We start from the raw sequence: 23,244 nt of genomic DNA on the forward strand, positions 1-23,244 counted from the left end.
GGTGGAAGTTTCGCCTAGGGCGTGAAACTTCCTTGCACCGGCCCTGGAACTCACAAATAGTAAAATGGGGCCCTAGTGTCTTCTTTCTGGTTTAGCTTAGAATCATAGAATATCAGGGTTGGAAGAGACCTCAGGTGATCATCTAGTCCAATCCCCTGCTCAAAGCAGTACCAACACCAACTAAATCATCCCAGCCAGGGCTTTGTCAAGCCAGGCCTTAAAAACCTCCAAGGAAGGAGATTCTACCACCTCCCTAGGGAACCCAGTCCAGTGCTTCACCACCCTCCTAGTGAAATAGTGTTTCCTAATATCCAACCTAGACCTCCCCAACTGCAACTTGAGACCATTGCTTCTTGTTCTGTCCCTTCTTAGAATATAATTAAATTAATCCAAATCCCTCAGAAACATCCAGGAAACCAAAGAAGGCTAGCTGCTCCTCTTTATGCTCATCTGGGTACATTTTTCTCTTCGTACACAAGTAGGCCTCATTTGTTTCTATATTTTTCAGTTTTCATCTGTATCATAAATATCTCTCTTGGTTCTATTTTGAGTAACTCTGAATTATCTCCCCATGTTATTTTGTTTGAAATTTGCTATTTCTGAAACGACAGACAGCCAAAAAGCAGGGTCGCCCGGGGGAGGGAAGTGGAGCAATTTGCCCCAGGCCCCTCAGGGGCCCCCACGAGAATATAGTATTCTATGGTATTGCAACTTTTTTTATGGAAGGGGCCCCAGAAATTGCTTTGCCCCAGGCCCCCTGAATCCTCTGGGCGGCCCTGCCAAAAAGAAGCAAAGAAAGAAAGTTGTCATGTGTTGAGAGCTTATTAACTCTGAGCTGCTTGGCATCATTTTGCGAGCAGGGATTAGGTGGTGGGCTTCAGTGGTTTATGGGCATGGCCTGTGTAAAAGTGAAATGATGAGAGTGGACATACACTGCCAATACAGATGTTGGTGCATTTTACAAGAGGATAACATTTGATTTTTCTAGGCTGAAATCCCTCTCATCCTATAATAAATAATAATATAGGATACCAGGTTTGTTAAATTCTGTTACCTTTAAAACCTACCCTAAAAATGCACAGTAAGAAACTATTTTTTAAAGGCACAAATGTAAAATGTATGTTATGCGCTGAATGCTCCAAACGAACGGGGTAAGCAGGACTTACCTTGTCTCCCCCTTTCCACAGGTCTGCAAAGTGCAGACCCCTTGCGGATCCTGCTCAGGCCAACGTCCCAGCATGCCCTCTACTGGTGATGTCCCACCCACCACTGAAGAGACTGCCTAGAGGGGTACAATGCAAGTCTTGTTTTTTGTTTTTTACAGTATTGCACCTTTTTATAAAGTTTTCTGTTAATTTTATTCTCTGTAAACAATACAATTATGAAAAAGAAAACTTTACAGAAAGGTGCAAAATTTGGGGCGGGGTGGGGGGAGATAAGGAGGGATTTGGCTTACCCCTATTGGCAGGTTCCTCAATGGTGGGTGAGATGAGACCAAGAGAGGGCATGCTGGGGTGCCACACCGAGCCACAGAAGGTAATCCGGGGTTGTTCTGCACTTTGCAGGCCTGCCGATAGAGAAAGAGCAATGTTTAAATAACTAAGATGCTAAGCATCTCTTTTACTGTTTATTTGAGACATCCAGCACATAAAAAGGCCATTATTTACTGTAACTGGAGGTTCTTTGAGATGTGTGGTCCCTATCTGGATTCCACCGGGAGTTATGCATGCACACCATGCCTTCGGATTCGGAGAATTTGAAAGTAGTGTCTGTTGGCCTGCGCATACGCCTTGACTCGTCTTGCACTTCTGTCAGAGGCAATAAAGGACGGGGTGGACCGACCACATCTCCAGTTCCTTCTCTACTACAAATTTGACAAATATGCAGCAGAGGGGAAGGAGGGTGGGACTGGAATACAGATAGAGACCATGCATCTCAAAAAACCTCCAGTTACAGGTAAGTAACCTCTTCTTCTAGTGATGGTCCCTACTGTATTGCCCTGAGGGCGATTAACAAGCAGTACCTAAGATGGAGGAGGGAGCGAGGATGAGGATGGAATGGTCATATGGAGAATTGCCATGCTGAAAGAGGCATCTGACGCTGAGTCCTGTACAGAACTCTATGTGGCTGCTCTACATATGTCTATGAGCGGCACATCCTGAAGGGAGACTATGGTTAAAGCCTGAGCTATCGTGGCCCTGTGGGTGGGGAGTTCGGCCTGTCAGCTGGTAGCAGAGTTTAATGCAACCCAAAATCCATTTGGAGATTCTCTGGGTGGAGATGACCTGTCTGCTGAGTCTCTCTGGTACTGCAACGAACAGTCTAGGGGACTTCCTGATTGATTTAGTTCTTTGCAGGTAGAAGGTCAGAGCTTGTTGGACATTGAGGGAGTGGAGTCAACGTTCTTCTGCAGATGCATGTGGTTTCAGGAAGAAAATAGGTAAGTGAATGGATTGATTAATGTGTAACCTGGAGACCACCTTTGGTAAAATTTTTGGGCGTAGATATAGGAAAACTGTTCGCTGTCCCTTCTTGTGGAAGTGATAGCAACAAGGAAGGCAACTTGGGGGGAGGGATAGCTCAGTGGTTTGAGCATTGGCCTGCTAAACCCAGGGTTGTCAGTTCAATCCTTGAGGAGGCCATTATCTGTCTGGGTATTGGTCCTGCTTTCAGCAGGGGGTTGGACTATTTGACCTCCTGAGGTCCCTTCCAACCCTGACATTCTATAACTTTCATGGAAAGAAGGGACATGGAGCACAATGCTAATGGCTCAAAGGGAGGCTTTGTTAGCACAGAGAGAATTAGATTCAGGTCCCATTAGGTTGCGATTGCTTGAATGGGTAGGAAGGTTCCGATAAGCCCTGTCCAAAATCTAGTGAGTAGCGGATGCGTAAAGACAGAGTAACCGTCCACAGGAGGGTGGAATACACTAATTACTGCCTGGTGGACTCTTGAAGAGCTGAGGATGAGACCTGATGACTTTAATGAATGTCTAGGATGAGGGGAAACTCCGCCAATTCTGGTAAAACTCCTTTTTGTTAAACTCAAGATGAGAAACATCTCCACTTGGCTTGGTAACATTGCTGAGTGGAGTCCTTCCTACTGCTGGAGCGAATGTTTTGCATAGTTGAAGAGCACATCCATTCTAAAGCAAATGCTCATCCAAATCCTAAGTGGATTGGGATGCCTGAACTCACCGTTGAACTGGGTCAGCAGATCAGGGAAGCTGGAGATGGGAATTGGAGGGCAGGAAGACATGTGGAGGAGATTGGGAAACCAGATTTGTCTGGGCCAGCAGGGGATGATTAGAATGATTGTCGCTCTGTCTTATTGGATTTTGTGAGACACTCAAGGCAGGAAGGCACTCAAGGAGCGGTAGTGGAGGGAGGACATAGCTGAGTTGGTCTGAACAGGAGAATTAGGAGAGTGTTGCCCTAGAAGTGGTGGCTGAGGGCTCCCCTGGAGCAGTATGTGGTGCACTTGCTGTTCTCCCATAGGTCTCTGGTCAGGGACCCCATCGGGCAAAAATATCGTGTACTACTGAGTCGTGAAGCTCCCACTCGTGGTCGATTGCAAAATGTCTGCTGAGTGAATCTGCGAGTATATTCTGTGTCTCCGGAAGATAGGCTGTGGACAAGAGGATCTGGTGATTGATGCACCAGTTCCAGAGATTGACTGCCTCATTCCCCCGTTTCTTGATATAGAAAACAGTGGTGTTGTCTAACATGATGAGAATATGATGGGAATGAATGGAAGGAAAGATTGGCATGCCTTTCTTACAGCTCGGAGTCCCAAGATATTTATGTGCATCCTGGATTCTCTGGGAGTCCACATTCCTTGTGTCATGTGATCATTCATGTGGGCTCCTCAGCTCACTAGGGAAGTATTGTGATTATCATCTTGTCTGGGGAGAAGGGAAGAAAGGGAACCCACATGCATACATGATGTGGGTCTGACCACCATTGGAGGGATGACAGTACCTTGGCAGGGACTGTCAGCATGAAGTTCATGGAGTGACATGTTTGGTGAGTAAATGGACCCATGTCTGAAGGCAGCGGACGTGAAGTCGCATGAAGGGGGTCACGTAGGCACATAAAGCCATGTGACCAAGGAGGGAAGGACAACCAAGTCCTGGCTGGTACATAAGGATTGCTCATGATATGAGTTATGATGTTGCTCATTGTCTGAAATCTGTCCCTGGGCAAGTAAGGTGGTGCTATCACTGAATTTATGGTAGCACAGATGAAGTGCAGAGGTTGCATGGGATCGATGATCGATTTCTCGAAGTTGACACTGATTCCCATGGAAGAAAGGAGGCTAAGTAACACAGAGGCTGATGTATGGGTTGTTTGCCTGGATCTGATGGCTAAGAGCCAATACTTTGATGAAGACTCTGGGAGCAGTAGCTATCCTGAAAGGGAGCACCTTGTAATGGAAATGGTGGGTGCCCACTGTAAATCTCAGGAAACTTATGTGGGCAGGATGAATATCGATATGAAAGTAAGCGTCCTTCATATAGAGGGCCGTAAACCACATGCCTTTCTCTAAGGATGGAACTATCACTGCTGTATGAACCTTGAGTTTGTAGATGAAATGACTGAGGTGCCATAGATCCACCCACCTTTCTTTTTGGGTATCAGGAAGTAAGTTGAGTAGAATCCTGTTCTCTGATATTTTGGAGGAATGTATTCTATTGCTCCCCGTTGTAACAAGGAGTTCACCTCTTGGACGAGAATACTGTCATGAGAGTGGTCGCCAAAGGGGGATGGGAAGGAGAGTTTTGGAGGAGGTAGCATGACAAGCTCTATTATATAGCCACAGTGAATGATGTCAATACCCATCTGTCTGTTATCACACTCCAAGCATGGGAAAATGACCCCCAAAGGGAGTAGGAAGGTCGTGAGGCAGTAGACTTAGTGGTCAGCAGCTCTTAGGCTCACATCAAAAACACCCCTTGGTTGGAGGTTGGGTCTGGGACGTGAAGCCTGATAGGGAGGCCATGGAAGGCAAGACCTCTGTGTCTTTTGATGTTTCCCTGGGTCTCATTAGGTCTCTGTGGGTAGAACTGAGGAGACCTGAAGCACTGGGTAGACGATGGACAGTGGAATTTTTATTTCAGGGCACGAGTGTAGATGCCCAACAAGTGAAGAGTAGCCCTGGAGTCCTTTAGTGTATGTAGTGATTCATCTGTCTTCTGGTTTAAAAGATGGGATTTGTCAAAAGGGAAGTTCTAAATGGTATTCTGGACCTCCCTAGGAAAACCAGAAGACTGGAGCCAAGACTATCTATGAATGACTATTGCTGTAGCCATGGCCCTGGAGGAGGAATCTGCTGCTTCTATTGCACAATGGAGAGCAGATCTGGCCATGAGCTTCCCTCCATCAACAAGTGCCTGAAGATGAGCACGATCTTGTTGTGGAAGGCTATCAGCAAATTCCTCGAATTTACTGTAATTTAGGAAGTCATATTTGGCTAATAATTTGTGATCCTGAATTGTAGGCTAGAAGATGAGAAAAGTTTATGTCCTAGAAGTTCTAGATGTTTCCCTTCCTTATCAGCAGGTGTGGCTCAAAGGTGTTGCTGTTTGGCCCTTTCTGCAGCAGCCTGGGCTACTACGGAATTTGGAGGTAAATGGGAGAAAAGAAATTCAGATCCTTTGGTCGGAACATAATAGCCATGCATGTGGCAGGGGTGCACCACACTATTCTGGAAGGCTCCAGTCTAGCTTAGTTAATTGGTAATGCTATTCTTGCCAGCCCCAAGGTGTGAAGGACATCCAGAAGCTTGTGCTGGAAGTCTTGGATCTCTTGTAAAGGAATCTGGAATTCCACCATGCCTCTCTATAACAGCTCCTGGAATTGCCTGAAGTCATCTGCTGGGGAAGTGGATGATATAGCCACCACTTCATCTGGTGAGGAGGAAGGGAATCTTGCCAGTTCCAGTGGAACTGCTGGGACCAGGCTAAAAAGTTCTTTCTACACCACTGGATCCATATGCCTGCTGGAAGGATCCCTCAAGGGGAAGGCAGATGACCGTTCCCTCGCAGATCAGGTGGGTTTCGAAGGGCGGTATTGTGTCCAGAGTCTCCAATATGGCCAATAGGCCGGATCCAACAGAGATTGTGGAGGCCCCATAAGTACCAATGACTCTGCGGTAGCTGAGGTGGTAGTTGTTGCTGGAGATGAGGTGGTCTCTGCGATGGTGCATAAGGATGGTATGATAAAGGTGGCTCTTCTCTCAGTTCCGACTCCTCTGAAAAGGAGACAGCGCACTCTGGCTTTAATGGTGGTACCATCGGAGCCAGTGGAAGAGTGTAGAGCATCGGTGCAGAGGGTGAGGGACCTCGTATCGGAGACACATCCCTTGCATGGGATATAATCTCTCTAAAAGGAGAGGCACCCGATGGAGGGGGTGACTCCGGGTCCAGCAAGGAAAAGACGTCCTGAGATGCAGCCATGGCTCCAGATATCCCTTGTGTGAGAGGCACTGTCTCTTTCCCAGGCATTGGTACTGGCACTGGGATCATTCCCGGTACGGACAGTCCAGCTTCTTGTGGGGTGTCGGAGATGGCGGTACCAATGGATCAGCGCCTAGAACTGCTGGGTTCTATTGTTTACGGGTCTTTTTCCTGTGCCTGTGAGACTTAGAACATATTCAGTCCCCTTGGGCTGAGCTGGTGAAAGGAGTGTTGATCTTCTTTGATTTAGAGAAATACTTAGTCCCATGCTTACGGGAGGGCTTCCTTACCTCCTAACCAGGCTCTGCCATGGGGGAGGTTCCGCTGGCACCAGAGGCAGACGAAGTAGCAGGAGGCATGCTCCTCGCTGAATCAGGCCATTGTACAGGGGGTGTTCCCTGGCCTGGGTCCAAGTGTGGTCTCATGGCATGCTCCATGAGATGCTTCTAGAGGCAAAGTGCCCAGACTTCTCGGGTGCAGCTGGGGAAGGACTGGCAAATACTGCACCTGGCCATGACGTGAGCTTCTCCCAGGCAGTAGAGGCAGCGTTGGTGGTTGTTGCTGACGAAAAAGGATTGCAGGCAGAAGGCACAAAATTTGAAGCCTGGAGTCCTGGGCATTGTCTGGTACCGGTACGTGGGGATGAAAACCTCAAAGCCTATCTAAAAACAAGTGCTAAAAGTATTACCTATTAAAACTAAGAGAAAATAAAACTGGTAAAACCACTAAAAAACTCATTAAAGCTATTTACAACTATCTTTTCAGAAGTGCGTCAGAGACGAGGACCCTGGAAGTTCTGATCCAGACCATGCATCACTGAAAAGGAACTGGAGACACAGTTGGTCCGCCCTTCATCGCCTCAAACGGAAGCACAAGGTGAGCCACGGAACATGTGTGGACCAACAGACACTACTTTCAAATTGGGCATAAATCTGTTAGTCTTTAAGGTGCCACCAGACTCCTTGTTGTTTTTGTAGATACAGACTAACACGGCTACCCCCTGATACTTTCAAATTCTCTAACTCCGGACGCATGGTGCGCAGGCATAATCCCTCAGTGGAATACAAAAGAGGCCATCACTTAAGAAGAATTAATACTGTATGGCACTGGCGTGCAACTTGCAGCCCACTGAAAAGTTTCTGAATAAATAAATATGTTGCCATCTTTAACTGCAGCAAAGCTTCAAGACTGAGTACCATCATTTTTTGAGACTAAAAGCAAGATTTAAAGCTATCAAAGACAGGCACACACACTAAATTCACAGTATTACCTTTCAAAATGGATACACTATATTTATACAAAGGCCCAATCAAATTTGCTCTTTTGAATGCTAATATCCTGGAAAGTTGCTGATGTGAATGTGAATGTGAAGTGGGCTGTAGTCCACGAAAGCTTATGCTCTAATAAATTTGTTAGTCTCTAAGGTGCCACAAGTACTCCTGTTCTTCTTTTTGCGGATACAGACTAACACGGCTGCTACTCTGAAATGATATTTGGAGAGATTTCTTACTAGAAACTATTAGTTTTAAAGGATGAATTCTTTTCCCATTCCCTGTTTCTCCCTCCTCTAGAAGCCATTTCCCATTTCAGTTGCTTGCTGCTCCTCTCCCGTTTCCTGCTTCAAACAGCTGCAGATCAGTGAGAAGCAGAAGTGAAATCCACTCCTTGCTGCACAGCTGAGACACACAATTGAATACAGCATCAGCTGGTGGCATAGCAGAGCAAAACTGAGCCTTATTTTCATCCAATCACAGCAGCCTCTGCCTTCAGGCTGCAGCTAGCTTGGCCCTTTTAGTGAGGCAGCACTCTTCAGCCAATCATGCGCCAGGAACAGGGAATGCGCGAGGAAGGGAAGAAGTAAGAATTGAGGGGGAAGATTTTTAGAATTGAGAAAAAGGAGGAGGCAGGGCAGAGATAGGAAAACAGAGGAGGAGGAAAGAAATCATAATATAAAAGGGGGAGAACACAGAGGAAGGAAAGAGAAAATAGTGTGAATGAAACAAAGTGACAAGTGGAAAGAAAGAAAAAATAAAGAAATAGAACAAAGAGAAAACAAGCTCTTCAGTTAGAAAAATATCTTGCGTTTAATATAAATGGATTTCTGTGAGAACACACACAGACACAAAACTTATGCAACTGTATGAAAAATATGTATTTAAATTAGCTGTGTCATCCAAGCTCCTGGCATGTTACCAAAGCTGCCCTTGATACCACAGAGGCTGTGCCCCACTGCTGCAAGGACGATTTTGAAGTAGATCTCTTTTGAGCAAGAAAGGGGGAAAATTATTACCAAACTCATTTACCCCAATTTCTATCAAGTTAAAAGCACTCACAATGATTTTATTTGCTTCTATATTAGTTCTCAAGGAAAAAAACTTCTCTGCTTTAGGCAGACTGAATAGAAACCAAAATTTCTAAGATCCCTAAAAGGCTTGAGGTTAGATTCCATGGATATCAAGGGCAGTTTTTAACTTAGCAAGCCTGGAGATAGTTCATACTTACAGCTACACCCCTTCCCCCGGAGGTTTGCCTCCCGAAATCGGCAAAGGCTGGTGTGAAGTCTGGTCCTCGAGGCAATATCCGAGGGTCCAGAGTTCGAATTGGCAATTTTGGCTGATTAATCTGCCGGCGGAACAACAACAACAACAACAAAAAGAGTCTGTTAAACTTTTGTGATGTGGTTATTACAAACACATGCAATCTGTAAACAGTCCTCTGCCAATGTTTCAATCAGTTATAAGCAGGGTTACAACATATATTTGTTATTTTAGCAAGCAGTAAGTTTAATGTTTTCTATAAATAGCCATAGTTACATATAAAAATTATATTTCATTTGTGCCATGCCTTACACCAGTGGCTTTTATATAAATCCATAACAAGGACCATGAGAACTTCGGAAAATTTGTCAGGGTTTGACATGACTTATAGACAATTAAAAAAATGGCTAAGTTGTGCTGCTATTTGAGAAATAAATTTGATGGTCATGGTTAAGGATCACAAAACTGTCATCTGATCTGAAACAAATATCCTTAGTTTTAACAAGGCAAATGGCTGACCAAGCAAAGAAACCTCAAAAGATGATGACCAGGTGAGGTCACAGAAAACTGAAAGGGCAGTTAGATAAAGCCTTTCCTAAGGGCATAGCTGGGTTTTACAACATTGCCAGTTCCTGGAAGTTTAAAGTGGAAATGTTCACCCAATAGGAAATCAAAAATACTCTGATTCGTGCTTGAATCTTAGGGGCCCAAACCTGTTCTGTCAAGTATGTGTAAATCTGCAGGAGTCAACAGATTTACATGGCTGTAACTGAGGTGAGACTCCCTAGGACTAGCTCTTTTAAAATAATAATGAATAACTTTCCTTCCAGAGATACAAAAAGACAGTGAGAAGATTCATCGTGTAATGACATTTGGCCGACTCCATGTCACCATTTTTATGTGCTAGTGTCAACTAATCAATATAATCTCATAGTGAAGCAAATTTTAAAAAAAATCGAGTCCACAATGATGGTCAGTTCATGTTCATGAATTGATCACACTCAAATCCAGTGGTTTTCAAACTGTGGGTAGCAACTCAGTACTGGGCCGCAGAATGGAATGTACTGCATCACAGTGGCTCTGGTCAGCACCGCCAACTGGGTCTTTAAAAGTCCCGTCGGCAGTGCTGCCTGGCTAAGGCAGGCTAGTCCCTACCTGTTCTGACACCGCGCTGTGCCCCGGAAGCAGCCAGCAGCAGGTCTGGCTCCTAGGCGGGGGGGCCACGGGGCTCCGCACACTGTCCCTGCTCTGAGTACTGGCTCCGCACTCCCATTGGCCAGTTCCTGGGGGGAGGCAGTGCCGGCGTGTGAGAGCCACGTGGAGCTGCTTGCATGCCTCCACCTAGGAGTCTGCTGCTGGCCGCTTCCAGGATGCAGCGTGGTCCGTGGTGCCAGGACAGGCAAGAAGCCTGCCTTAGCACCTCCGCTGTGCCACTGACCAGGAGCTGCCTGAGGTAATCCAACCCCAACCCCGTGCCCCAATCCCTAGTCCTGAGCCCCCCCCCAAACCCGGAGTCCCTTCCTGCAACCCAAACCCCTCATCCCTGGCCCTACCCCACAGCCTGCACCCCTAGCCCAGAGCCCTGTCCCCCTCCCACACCCCAACCCCCTGCCCCACTCCTGAGCTCCCCCAAACCCAGAGCCTCCTCCTGCAACCTGAACCCCTCATCCCCGGCCCCATCCTAGAGCCTGCCCCCCCAGCCCAGAGCTCTGAACCCCTCCCCAACCACAACCCCCTGCCCCAGCCCAGAGCCCCTTCCCACACCCCAAACCCTTCATCCCCAGCTCCGTTGAGTTGCAGGCATCAACAATTTTTTTCAACTGGGTCTCCAGAAAAAAAGTTTGAAAACCACAGCCCAAGCCTGTGTTATTTTATAATATGAGGCTTTAACCAAATACCATCCCATTCCTTGCTGACAAAACATATGCCAAAAAGCTCACCAAATACTCTAGTTTGCATTAGAATCCACAGTCATTTATATTAATTCCTGATGGTAACTCAATATGCAGTAGAACTATGAACCTAGATGTGCTGTCAGCATTGGGAAATTCAGATTCTTGGCATTTAAAAGGTAAACCCCCCTCTTTCTCATCCAATTCCCATTCAGTCAAATGATTCTTAGTATCTTCACCTCTTTATTACAGAATTTGCACACACCTGTTTTATTGGGTCTCCTCTCACCTTGTCGAGGACCACATCACTAATAGGAGGCAGCCCTTCGGGTTTCTGTATACAGGCAGGCATGAACTGGAAATCCAGCAGGAACTCCCTATCGTATTGCTTCTTCCCTTCAGGATTCATGGGCTTCCACTGTTCTGTAATGATACAAGACGGCTGAGGTTCATAGGCAACACAAAGAGCTTTGCTCCTGGAAAGTACACTTTAGATAAACTTGGAGGAAGGTATCTTTGGCTAAAATTGTTTTTTAATTTTTCACTTAGAAAAAAACAAGTTAAATTGTCAGAGCATAAGAAATGGGGAGCATACAGCCAAGTCCAGGGGGAGTCACATAAAGTACTAATGTCACCAACTTTCACCCATGACTAGATGCTAGACACAATAAAAATCCAGGATAGAGCTCTTAGGTAAACAGATTCAGGAATGGAGGAGCAAAATCAGAGTTTTTGAAAACATGGCAACAAAATGCTTTGGCTTCTGAGCATTCTATGCTGGGAGTAGAACAGAGTTCAATTGCAGCTTGAAAATTTCGAAGTTTTTTGCTTTACAATGTCAATGTTTAAGGTAAGACAAATGGCAGAACCATGAGGGACAAGGACAACTGCAGATGAGCAGTCAGGCACATGTAAGGTATTAAAATTTTTCACCCATTTATTTAGGTCCTTCTCAAAAGGAGGAAGCTGATTGTGGTAGGGAAAGAGAATAACTTGCTTGTCTGAGAACAAAGTGTATACCCACAGTCTACAGAAAATTAGCATCTGAGGATCGGAAGCCATGATTTTCTCTGCTGGCTGCAGTGTTTGAAATTAGAAAAGAAAAAAAAAACCCTGTTATCTACCTCTCATAACTGTTGTTCTTCAAGATGTGTTGCTCATGTCCATTCCAAGTAGGTATGCGCGCTCCATGTGCACAGTCGCTGGAAGGCTTTTCCTCTAGCGGTACCCATCGGGTTAGTTCAGGTGCCCCCTGGAGTCACGCCTTCATGGCATCGCATATAGGGCCCTACCATCCCGCCGCCTCTTCAATTCCTTCTTGCCGGTTCACTCCAACAGAGGGATAGGCGGGTAAGTCTTGAAATGGACATGAGCAACACATCTCAAAGAACAACAGTTATGAGAGGTGGGTAAATGTTTTTTCTTCTTCGAGTGCTTGCTCATGTTGATTCCAATTAGGTGACAACCAAGCAGTACCTTGGAGGTGGGGTTGGAATTCATTGACGCACTGACTGAAGCTCTGCTCTGCCGAATGCTGCATCGTCCCTGGAATGCTGAGTAATGGCATAGTGAGAAGTAAAGGTGTGGACTGATGACCATGTCATGGTCCTGCAGATCTCCTGGATTGAGACCTGTGCCAGGACTGCCGCCGAGAAGGCCTTTGGCCTTGTGGAATGTGCTGTCAGTGAGGGGGCAAGTATCTTTGCCAAATCATAACATGCCCAGATACAGGACGTGATCCACGATGACTTTGGGAAGACAGCAGGAGGCCCTTCATCCTATCTGCTACAAAAAGCTGGTTCGATTTTCAAAATGGCTTTGTCCGTTCGATAGAAAAGGCCAATGCTCACTGAATAGCCAGGGAATGGAGTTTTTGTTCCCGGCTATTATTGTGTGGCTTAGGGTAAAAAACTGGGAGAAAAATGTCCTGCTTGGCATGAAACTAAGGCCTAGTCTTCACTTACCGGCTGGTCCGGAGGCACGCCATCGATGTTCTGGGATCGATTTATCGCATCTGGTTAAGACGCGATAAATCGATCCCGGATCGATCCCGGAAGTGCTCACAATCGACGCCGGTACTCCAGCTCGCCGAGAGGAGTACGCGGCGTCGACGGGGGGAGACTTCCGGCCGCGTCTGGACCGCGGTAAGTCCGGAGTAAGGTACTTCGAATTCAGCTACGTTATTAACGTAGCTGAATTTGCGTACCTTAGTCCGAAGTCCGGACTAAGTGTAGACCAGCCCTTAGATGACCTCTGGAAGAAAGGCTGGATGAGGCTGAAGCTGTAGCTTGTTCTGATAGAAGATAATGTAAGGAGGTTTGGATGTTAGGGCCCTAAGCTCGGATACCCTCCTAGCTGAGGTTATTGCCACCAGAAATGCCACTTTCCTTGACAGGTAGAGTAGTGAGCATGTCACTAGGGGTTCAAAGAGGGGCCCATTAGTTTCGAAAGCACTAGGTTGAGGTCCCATGTAGGAATCATTTGTTGTACTTGTAGGTATAACCTGTCATTCCTTTAAGAAAATGGTCTACCATTGAGTTAGCGAACACTGATTGGCTGGCAACCCTTGGGTGAAACACCGAAATGGCAGCCAGGTGAACCTTTATTGACGACATCGACAGTCCTTGCTACTTTAAGTGCAGCAAATAGTCCAAGATGAAGGATACTGATGACTGCATCGTAAAAATATGATTCCATAACGACCAAATTGAAAATCTCTTCCACTTGGCCAAGTAGGTGGCCCTAGTGGATGGTTTCCTACTGCCAAGGAGGACTTCCTTAACAGGCCCCAAACATGTCAGCTCTAGTGGATTTAACCATGAAGCCTCCATGCCATGAGGTGGAGAGATTTGAGTTTGGGATGCCGGAGACGGCTGTGGTCCTGGGTGATCAGGTCCGGAACTAGGGGCAGGATGATCAGGGTGTCCACTGACAGCTCCAGGAGAGTGTATACCAATGCTAACAGGGCCAGGTTGATGCTATCAATATCACCAAGGCTCCTTCCTTTCTGACCTTGAGCAGAACCTTGTGGACAATTGGAATAGGCAGAAATGCGTAGAACAAGTGGTCCTTCCAAGGAAGGAGGAATGCGTCTGCAAATGGCTGTGATTCAGGAAGGAGCAGAACTGCTAACAACTATTTAACTATTTACAGATTAAACTAAGAGTCCACTAGGAGATTGCCCAAGGCGCGAACAAGAGAAGGGAACGCTTCAATGACTGTCACTGGCAGTAAGAAGGAACTGAACAGGTGGCGGGTCGGCAGGGCGCCTGAACCAACCCGACAGGTATTGCTAGGGGAAAAACCTTTTGGTGACTGCACACGGCACACGCACACCTACTTGGAATCGACATGAGCAAGCACTTGAAGAAAACATCTACTAGCTCAACAGCCAGGTTGATTAATCAGGCACATAACTGAGAAAACACATTTTTATCTGAAGAAAAACATACGAGATTCTTTTTCGTGTGTTTTACTGAGAGTGAACTGCATTGCTCTGTTTCCTACCTCAGTCTATTCTATTAAACTTTTCTTCCTACATCTTCCTACTCTTTCCTCATTTAATTCCTTTGAACCTTGAGTTCAGATTCTCTACATTATGACATCACCCGCACCCCTATGACCACAAAGAGAAACTTGTTCCAAACGACAAGCTTTTCATTGAGAAAGAAAATATATCATTATACAAAGGATTAGAATACCTAGACATTTTACAGTGATTTTCACCCACAGATCTCGAAGTATTTTTATCACTATGCACATTTTACATATGGGGAAAACAAGGCCTTTGCCAGTTCAGCAGGCGAGAAATCCAAATCCAGCAGCCTATCCACTGGACTTCCCATTTGTATGTGAATAAATATTGAAAATAGCAAAAATAACAATTACATACACTCAACTTTTTCTCTTGAAAGTTTCCTAAAAAGAAATTATAGTGTGAAAAGTAAGCAGATAGTAAATGTCAGAGACAGCCTTCTTATATGCAGAGCAAACCAAGGCCAAATGGAGAATTCTTCCTAAAATCTACTAAAAGGCAAAATCTGGATATCTTTGAAAAGTTCTAACAACTGATGATTATGGTGCAAACAAGTCAAGATCACATTGCAGAATAAAAATAAAGAGTTCTTTGCTTTCAAAAGGGATGCACTTGATTCATTCCTTTTAGGAACAAGTTAAAGCACAGCCAAAATTAGGCTATGAACCATCCGAAAGGTCTGAAATTTGTAGGACCATTGACTCTGCATGACATGTTTCTACTAAAAGACATCTTGTAAATTGCAGGTTTACTTTAAAATCTGTTTACCTGATAAGTACATGATCTACCATAAATAGATAGTAGACAACCAGAGGCTTTTTATTTTTTTGGTAGCCATGCTATGAATTATCATGCTATCAATAGATTTGCTCATTTCTGCAAGTTAATATAAGAAAAGCTACTCTGATCTTCAACAGAATGGAATGCTGCAGCAGCAGCAGTGTAATTGGACTGCAATAGTTCCTCCTCTCCTATATCTCACTCACCAGATTTGTGTCTGTGTTCCTTACCTATTTTACTTAACACTTTATATTTATTAAGCTCTTAAGGAAATTGTTTCATTTATTCAGAGGAAACCGCATCTGAAAAATTAAATACTTGAAAGTTGGTACTAACTACGAGTAAAGAACATGGCTTAAGAGTCTTTGCTAAACAGGTGAGACTATACTGCAGTTCAGGCTATACAAAATCAATACTATCATTAATAAAACAGGTACAGCATCTATAATACTAAGTACCAGGAAAATAATTGTCTTCTTGGAACCTACACTCTAATAATTTGACAACAGAATAGCATTCCATAGCTTGATTAGGGCTAGATAACTAGGATTGAACAGAATATTAACATGCATTATTTATTTTCTTTTATTTAGCATAGACTTGTAAAGGATCATCTTCTCCAACTGGGACGAGTTTAGAAATGGAAGGTTTTGAATGTCTAGATGTAAATCAGCCAGTAGGTTAGATTAGATCATATGCAACCCCTCTGGCATTAAAATCTATGAAATTGTATAACTGGGTAATTTTTTTTAAACTATACAACTTGGTTTGGTATTCAGTAGTTAAATCTGACAGTGTAATCTTTTAAACCCACTTTAAATTAAGATCTGTTGTTTTATATTACAGCAGAGCTACTATATTAATGAAAAGATCCGATGGTTCTGTTTTGTGTGTCAAATATTCTCATGTCTCTTCTAATTAAAGTTTCTAAAACTAAGAGGACTTCTCAGATCAATTTCAAAAGCCAGGTGTGTGGCAGCTACCTCACACAGCCACTTGTACTTGTGCTGAAGTCATCTACACACAGACATATAAATTTAAGCAGCCAGGAATTTTCTTCTCCTCTCACCCTCTTCCTCTCCAGTCCTCTCTTCTCTTTCACCACCAGAAAGGAAAAATGACACTTTCAATCTTATGTCCTCCTAGAAGGGCTCTCTAGGCTTGTAGATTAGCAAAATCCCAACACTGCTAAATATTGCAAAACACAACATCTTCCCAGTGTGAGTATACTGCTTTCAGTCCATAAGCATCCTTCTTTTCTTAGGGCCTATGTTGAATTCCTTATTCATCCTGAAGGAAGGGGGGAAGACAGAAAAGCAAAGCATGCATGCATTCAGGCAGGCTGGAAGGCCGGATTTACCTGGTTTATACTGGTATACTAGCCCTTCACCAGAGCTCTCTGTGGAGCCTGAATTAGCATCAGGTTCTTCCCTCTCTGAAACACACTCAGCACCGTTACGTAGAGGCTCTGCTTCCTGCTCTCCATTTTCTTCCACAACTTTTGCTTTTTTAAATTCAGAAGTATCTCTTTCCAGGTGGAACCCATGGCTCATTTTATCCTGTTCAGATTCAGGTACTTTGTCACCTGAAAGTTCCTCTTCTGCTTTACGCTGAAGCAGAAGCAAGAGAGATTCTGATTAAAAACAACACCCTTTCCAAGACACTCTGTATATGAAGCGGCTACATACTATTCACTACAGCACATTTGCTCAACACTATAATGTATATGTATCTTAAACTGTGACGTGTACAACTGTAATGAAACAGAGTAAATAAGATCATTTACTCAAAACACAATATCTCATTTTGAGGTAACCCATTGTCAATAAACTGTATGCCATTACTGCAGAGTAAAAACGGGCACCTGCTGACACCAAGGATGAGGCTCCTAGTACATCCACCTGTCAATCCTCATTGACAGGTGGATGTACTGGGAGCAAAGACTCATGCTTAATTCTGCAGATACAAGCAACTTGGTGCAACATACTTCTACAGTGGAAGGATGTCAGAGCTGCAATAAAATGATTTGAGCGATGAGAGAAAGTTGTGGAACATATAGCTTGTCCACATGCAGGGTGCTCTCAGAAGAGACAATGAATAATGCTTCCATTTACCCAGTTTGGCTAAAGGCAGCCTGTTTTTCTAGTTGTGCTGATAAAGGACAGTTTTAATCAATCTGATTATAGGCTCTATTGATAACTCCCCCTTTTTCATGACTCTTCTAATTCTAGATTTTCCCTGATAATTTAAAACACATTTTGACAGTAACCCCACAAGAATGTAAACATAATGTTGCTGGGCTCCCAGTAGCTTTCTCCAAAAAGTCATGCCAGTGCTGTCACTCATGCTGGACACCAGGGTTGTGTGTGCAGAACAGTTCAAATCAAACCATTTACAAACATGCCTTATGAGCAAAAGTTTTAGTTTAACTTTCAAGTTACCTTTGCATTCTTCATAGTGTACCAGACCATGAACAATTCCACCACTCAGCACGTTTAAAATTATTTACCATAGCATTTGACAAATAACTATAGTGGGTCAGTGCATATTTTAGAAGAACTGAAATAAATTTTCAAAATACATTTTTAAAACTATGAATGAGATATGTGGATTACTGTTGATAAATACAGTTATGAATACAACACTTATGTGTGGGAAGAGGATAAATACAATGTAACTATACTGACATTAGAACAGACCCCTGCCCCATGTCTCTCATTCCTTGGAAAAGCAGGTGCTGGGAATGCTGCAGTAGCAGCTCTTGTCATTCTACAGAGTCCATCACCCAATCTGGAAAGTTTGATTGATAGGAAGGGTAGTAACCAAGATATGGACCTTTGGGGTAGCAAAAGCATGGTTAGGACAACTGGGGAAGAAAATAAGATATCACTGGCTGAAAAAGTAGTGAAAACTGAGAAGGTTTTTCTACCTTCAATATCTATGTATGAACTTCTCCCCACCCTTATCCTCAATTTAGTACCACAACATGTAAAAACGTAGTTACTGCTAAAGGACTGACAGCACAGAACTGATAGCACATAGAAAAGAAAATGAACTGCAGAAACTAGTTCAACCAGCAATGTGAGGAGAGAAAACCCATCAAGACAAACTGAATGAAATTAATGCACTTGTATTTGTTTTTATTTGTCTCTGTACAAAGAGTAGAACCCTCTCAGACTTTCAACAGTTTCTGCACATTTAAACATGGCCTACATGGGAAGAGGACCCCAAAATGAGGCTTTCTAGTGGCAATAGTTGCAACTCCCTTTACTCTGCTACACATTATAGAAGTAACCTCATTAAGACTCCTAGTGTTCTGACCCTGAGAGACCACCACTGCCCTTTAAAAGTCAAAATCTGACCTTGAAGATGTACTGCAATAATCCCATTGACGTCAACAGGACCAGTGCAAGTTCATCCAAGGGTTATCATCTATCCCTTAATACAGATTGTGGCCCATATCAGACTACAGAAAGAAGGACCTCACACCAGTGCAAACTTGAGAGAACAAGTAGAGGGAATCTCTGATTTGCTGAAAATTTTCTCTATTCATGTAGCTATTGTTGATATGCAGGTCTGCATGAAAACTTCAATGCTTTCACATCTCGGCTTCTCCTCCAGCTTGATTCTGCCACAAAGACATAGTTCTTTGTTCATGACATCACAAATGCAGCATTGTGAAGGGGAAAGGCATGCTATGCCACTCAATACCAACATCTGAGACTAATTATTGAGGAGCTCGAATGGGCTCCAAAGCGAGACTTGTGCAATCCTTCACTTGAACTATAGTAGTTATGATGTGTGACCCTGAGTGTGCGGAGGATATAAATTAGACAAAATGAATGCATATTTAGGTATCCAAAAGAGCTGCAGACTAGATATCTGTTTAAAGTATAATAGAGTATATCTGACAGTATGCCCCCACAATCAAGTCCATTTACACCCTCTAAGCTAAATGAGTGGTAGAGGGTTACACATTGTCTTGAAAGTAAGATATAGGAAGATTACACTGACCCTTACCTCTGTTTCCGCCTCTAACACCTCCTCAGCGGCTTGGGTCCGATCTTTTGGTTTCTTCCACATCTTTGGTGCAGCTACAGCTGTTTGGGCTGCAATACAAGTTTACGCCCATTACTTACCAACACCAAATCATGGTTAGAATGGTCTGGTCCTGGGTACTACCTTCACTCTCACTTGGGCTTTGTTTTCAACCACATAGAAAAATAAAAATAGTTCTATAGAATGGTTTGGCTAAGATCCAAATGATCAGTTTTTACCAAAAAGTAGTGACAGCTAAATGGCCAGAGCAATGTTAGAACAAGACAGAATTTGTTTTACAAGTTATTTTTTCATACTCTAAGACAGGGGAGGGCAAACTGCGGCCTACGGGCCACATCCGGCCTGCCAGCTGATTTAAAACAGCCCTCGAGTTCCCACTGGGGAACGGGGTCTTGGGTTTGCCCCGCTCCCACACTCCAGACCAGGAGAGGGGTCGGAGGGCACTCCATGCGTGCTGCGACTCCCGGAAGCAGCGGCATATCCCCCTTCCAGCTTCTACGTTTAGGGGCAGGCAGCTAGGGGGCTCCGCTCGCTGCCTGTCCGCAGGTGCCGCCTCCACAGCTCCCATTGGCCGCAGTTCCTGGCATAGGAGTCAGTGGGGGGACATGTTGCTGCTTTTAAAGCGCTGCCCGGAACCTGTACCCGTGACTCCCTTCCATGACCCAACCTCCTGCCCCAGCCCTGATCCCCCTACCACCCTACGAAACCCTTCAGTCCCAGCCCGGAGCACCCTCCTGCACCCCAAATCCCTCATCCCCAGCCCCACCCCAGAGCCTGCACCTCCAGCCAGAGCCCACACTCCAACCCACTGCCCCAGCCCGGAGCCCCCTCCCGCATCCTGAACTCCTCTTTTCTGGCCCCACCCCAGAGCCTTCACCCCCAGCAAGAGCCTTCACCCCCTCCTGCACCCTAACCCCAATTTTGTGAGCATTCATGGCCCCGCCATACAATTTCCATACCCAGATGTGGCCCTCGGGCCAAAAAGTTTGCCCACCCCTGCTCTAAGAAGTACTTTACAGAGCAAGGAGTTAACAACTGGCAATACAATAATAATGTAGGAAAATACACAGCAATACTTCATACATTATAATTGTTTGAAAGAGGACTACTATTGACCAGGATACTGGGTTATGCTTGATAGTTTTTTCCCAATGACTATCCTAAATTTTTTTAATTTCTACCTCAACAGCGACCAGAAACAAAGCAGAAGGAATCATGTTTTAATATCTCATCCAAAATGATGACACTCTAGATGTGCAACACCTTGCCGGCAACATGCTTATCTTTAATTATGTTTTTAATGAATTTCAAAAGCCAATTAATAATTCTTTTTATCATCACCAGCTGGTTGAATGCATAACATTCAATTTTTTTCCTCAAAACTGAAAGACCACAAGGAATATTAATACTCAAGACAGACAAAATATATTCATCCAAAATCTCTGTGATCTGTAGAATCAGCTCTACCAGGCTTGGGAAACACACATATGCTTAACTAGAAGCATGCAAAGAAACCCAGTGAAACGAATGGGACTGCTCACATGCTTAAAATTAAACAGGTACAAAAGTGTTTGTAGGATCAGGGCCTCAACTGCTAACTTTTCTCTGTAACATGTGTAGAACAACATGGCATGTACATACTTCAAAACAATAAAATGGAATTAAGAGGCTTTACACACAGATTACTGAAGTGAGAGTGACTGAAGACAATGCACCAATACACATTACGAATGGAACTGTAATTACATCCTAAGTTGTTGACATTTGTTCCTGAGGGCAAAAAGGAAATTGGGTTCGTTAAATTCCCAGTGCCCAAAAAGATACCTTGGTGGGTCAGTGGCTTGTTAACAGAGGTTAGTTTGACTATGGATTGTTGGAGATATAACTGGAATCAGCAGAAATTATTATAACAAATATGGCAGTTGGAACATGGTATGTGAAAAAATATACTGCTACAAATACTGAGACAGTCGCTCTCTCTGTGGAAGATAAGAAAGATGGCCATAGCAATATATACTAGGCTAGTTAAAGTGGGATTCATAATATGAACACAAAAGTAAGCTCTTGATAAACAAAATATCCCAACTTCGTCTCGTTCTTTTATATAACGCATGACAATGCTGACAGCAATTTCATCTTAAACACCAGTTATAACCTGGTTGAAAAACATTACGTGCACATCAGCTGTAACGAGCCTAAACTTCTGAACAACAACTTTATACAACTACTGAACTTAACACGGTACTTTCCATCTATAGATCTAAAAACACATTAAAAGGAGGGCAAATACCTACTTTACAGATGAGGAAACTGAAGTACAGAAAGAAAAATTTGTGACAAAGTGGGAATTTCCTATAATATTTTTATGACTCCTATATGTGCCGTTTCCCTTTGCATCGCTACCCAGTGGGTGTGAAAGGGCCAAAGCTGCTGTCTGGGGTGGAATGAAGGATCATTAAAAAACTGGTTGAAACTGATCCATACCAACAAAGAATCTAGAAAGACAATGAGAACTGACACCTAACAGCAGGAAACCTTGACAGAAGGAATACATGAACTCAGCTGGAAAACAAAGGAGAAAGGCATCAGGTGGCTGGAGTAAAGGCTGCCCTTTGGGGAGAAACAGGCTCTCACCTGGGACTAAGGACAAGGGAGAGAGCCAGAGCCAGAAATGGAATGCTTCTCTGTGCTAACCTAAGGACTTGCAGGTTCTGTAGCCAGGTCACTAATAAATTGTGACCTTGCTTTGAAAAGGCTGCCTGCTCTTGCTGCAAATATTCACTGAAAGCATTGCACCCTAAAGGAGAACAGTACAAGTCTCCCACAGGAGTCTGTCTCAGCTGAATTCACTGCAGAGAGCTATGGAGAGAGACAGAGATTGCTGAAACCTGAAGGCCCAGTCCTGGAATCTCAAGAGGCCACAGGCCTGCCCCTGTGGAACTATGTGAGTCCTTGGGGTCCAGCACACTAACGCTGGTCACTCCCAATGGACAAGTCACACGCTAGGACATACATCATATCCTGAAGATCTATGATGAAAGTGACTTGCCTAAGGCCACCCAGCAGGTCTGTGGAAGAGCTGGACAAATAACCAGTCTTTTGACTCCCAGTCCAGTGCCATATTCACTGGACCATGCTTGTTAAGTACATTTATATTTAAATGTACTGAAGAACCTTGCTAATGATCAGTAATAGCTGGGAAGACTCATTATAAATGATTGAATATTGGAAAGACAAGATGGGTGGGTTGGTCTTTTATTGAACCGACTTCTGTTGGTGAGAAAGACAAGATTTTGAGCTACACAGGGCTCTTCTTCGGTCATAAACTCGTAGTGATAGGAGTGCTGTCTCTGCTATTAAAAGTTTGCTAACGTGGGAAGAAACTGACAGATTTTTCTGCGGATTATAAGAATCTGGTTTAGCAAAGTGTGGATATAAGTGAGACTCCACTGTCAGTGAGAGAATGCAAATAGTTTAAGCCCTACATTTCATCACCTACTGTGCTAAAGTAAAGAATGTCCTCTGGGGTTTAGAAGTCAATTCATTTTTTTATTTTATTTTAAACAATTCCATGAGACTCAACAAAGTAAAGCTACACAAGAGTGCTCCCATCTTGCTGGCTCTGCAGAAGCAGCAATGAGCAGAAATCAAGACAAACATTTTCTGGCTTTCAAAGTGGTGCAGCTATAAAAAAAGGTATTTAACAGTATTCCCCTAAAACTGCTGGTTGTTTGCAGATGAGAAATGCTGCTTGAAGGGAAGCTGTCACTGAAAACTTGGTCTTTTCAGATGAAAAGGATACATTTTCTTAAAAGGAATCACTACGGCTTCTTGGGCTCCTTTCTCCCCCTGCCAGCTCAGACCACCCTTTTGTGACACTGAAAACATCCATACAGGCAATAATGAAGACCAATTAAAACCCAAGGAAATGTAATCAACTTGATGTGTTTGAGTCAGCAAAGGTACTTATTTTCTTTCCATCAC

The 23,244-nt window shown here is 44.1% G+C and overlaps 1 protein-coding gene across 9 annotated transcripts in view; it reads right to left on the bottom strand.

Moving 5' to 3' along the window:
* EIF4G3 (eukaryotic translation initiation factor 4 gamma 3) overlaps nucleotides 1-23,244 on the bottom strand; it is a 390,421-nt gene that overhangs the window by 97,672 nt on the left and 269,505 nt on the right. For 5 of the 9 annotated variants that reach the window (XM_054008991.1, XM_054008989.1, XM_054008988.1 and 2 more), the window contains 5 exons: nucleotides 19,222-19,310; nucleotides 16,562-16,811; nucleotides 11,152-11,309; nucleotides 8,960-9,079; nucleotides 1,457-1,567 (listed from right to left, as the gene is read on the bottom strand). In XM_054008991.1, the coding sequence (XP_053864966.1) occupies nucleotides 1,457-1,567; nucleotides 8,960-9,079; nucleotides 11,152-11,309; nucleotides 16,562-16,811; nucleotides 19,222-19,310 (728 nt within the window). The remainder of the gene's footprint in view (nucleotides 1-1,456; nucleotides 1,568-8,959; nucleotides 9,080-11,151; nucleotides 11,310-16,561; nucleotides 16,812-19,221; nucleotides 19,311-23,244) is intronic. The other 4 variants (XM_054008985.1, XM_054008984.1, XM_054008992.1 and 1 more) reach the window with 2 other exon arrangements.

The sequence above is a fragment of the Malaclemys terrapin genome, chromosome 19, assembly GCF_027887155.1.
Source record: "Malaclemys terrapin pileata isolate rMalTer1 chromosome 19, rMalTer1.hap1, whole genome shotgun sequence".
NCBI classification, from domain to species: domain Eukaryota; kingdom Metazoa; phylum Chordata; order Testudines; family Emydidae; genus Malaclemys; species Malaclemys terrapin.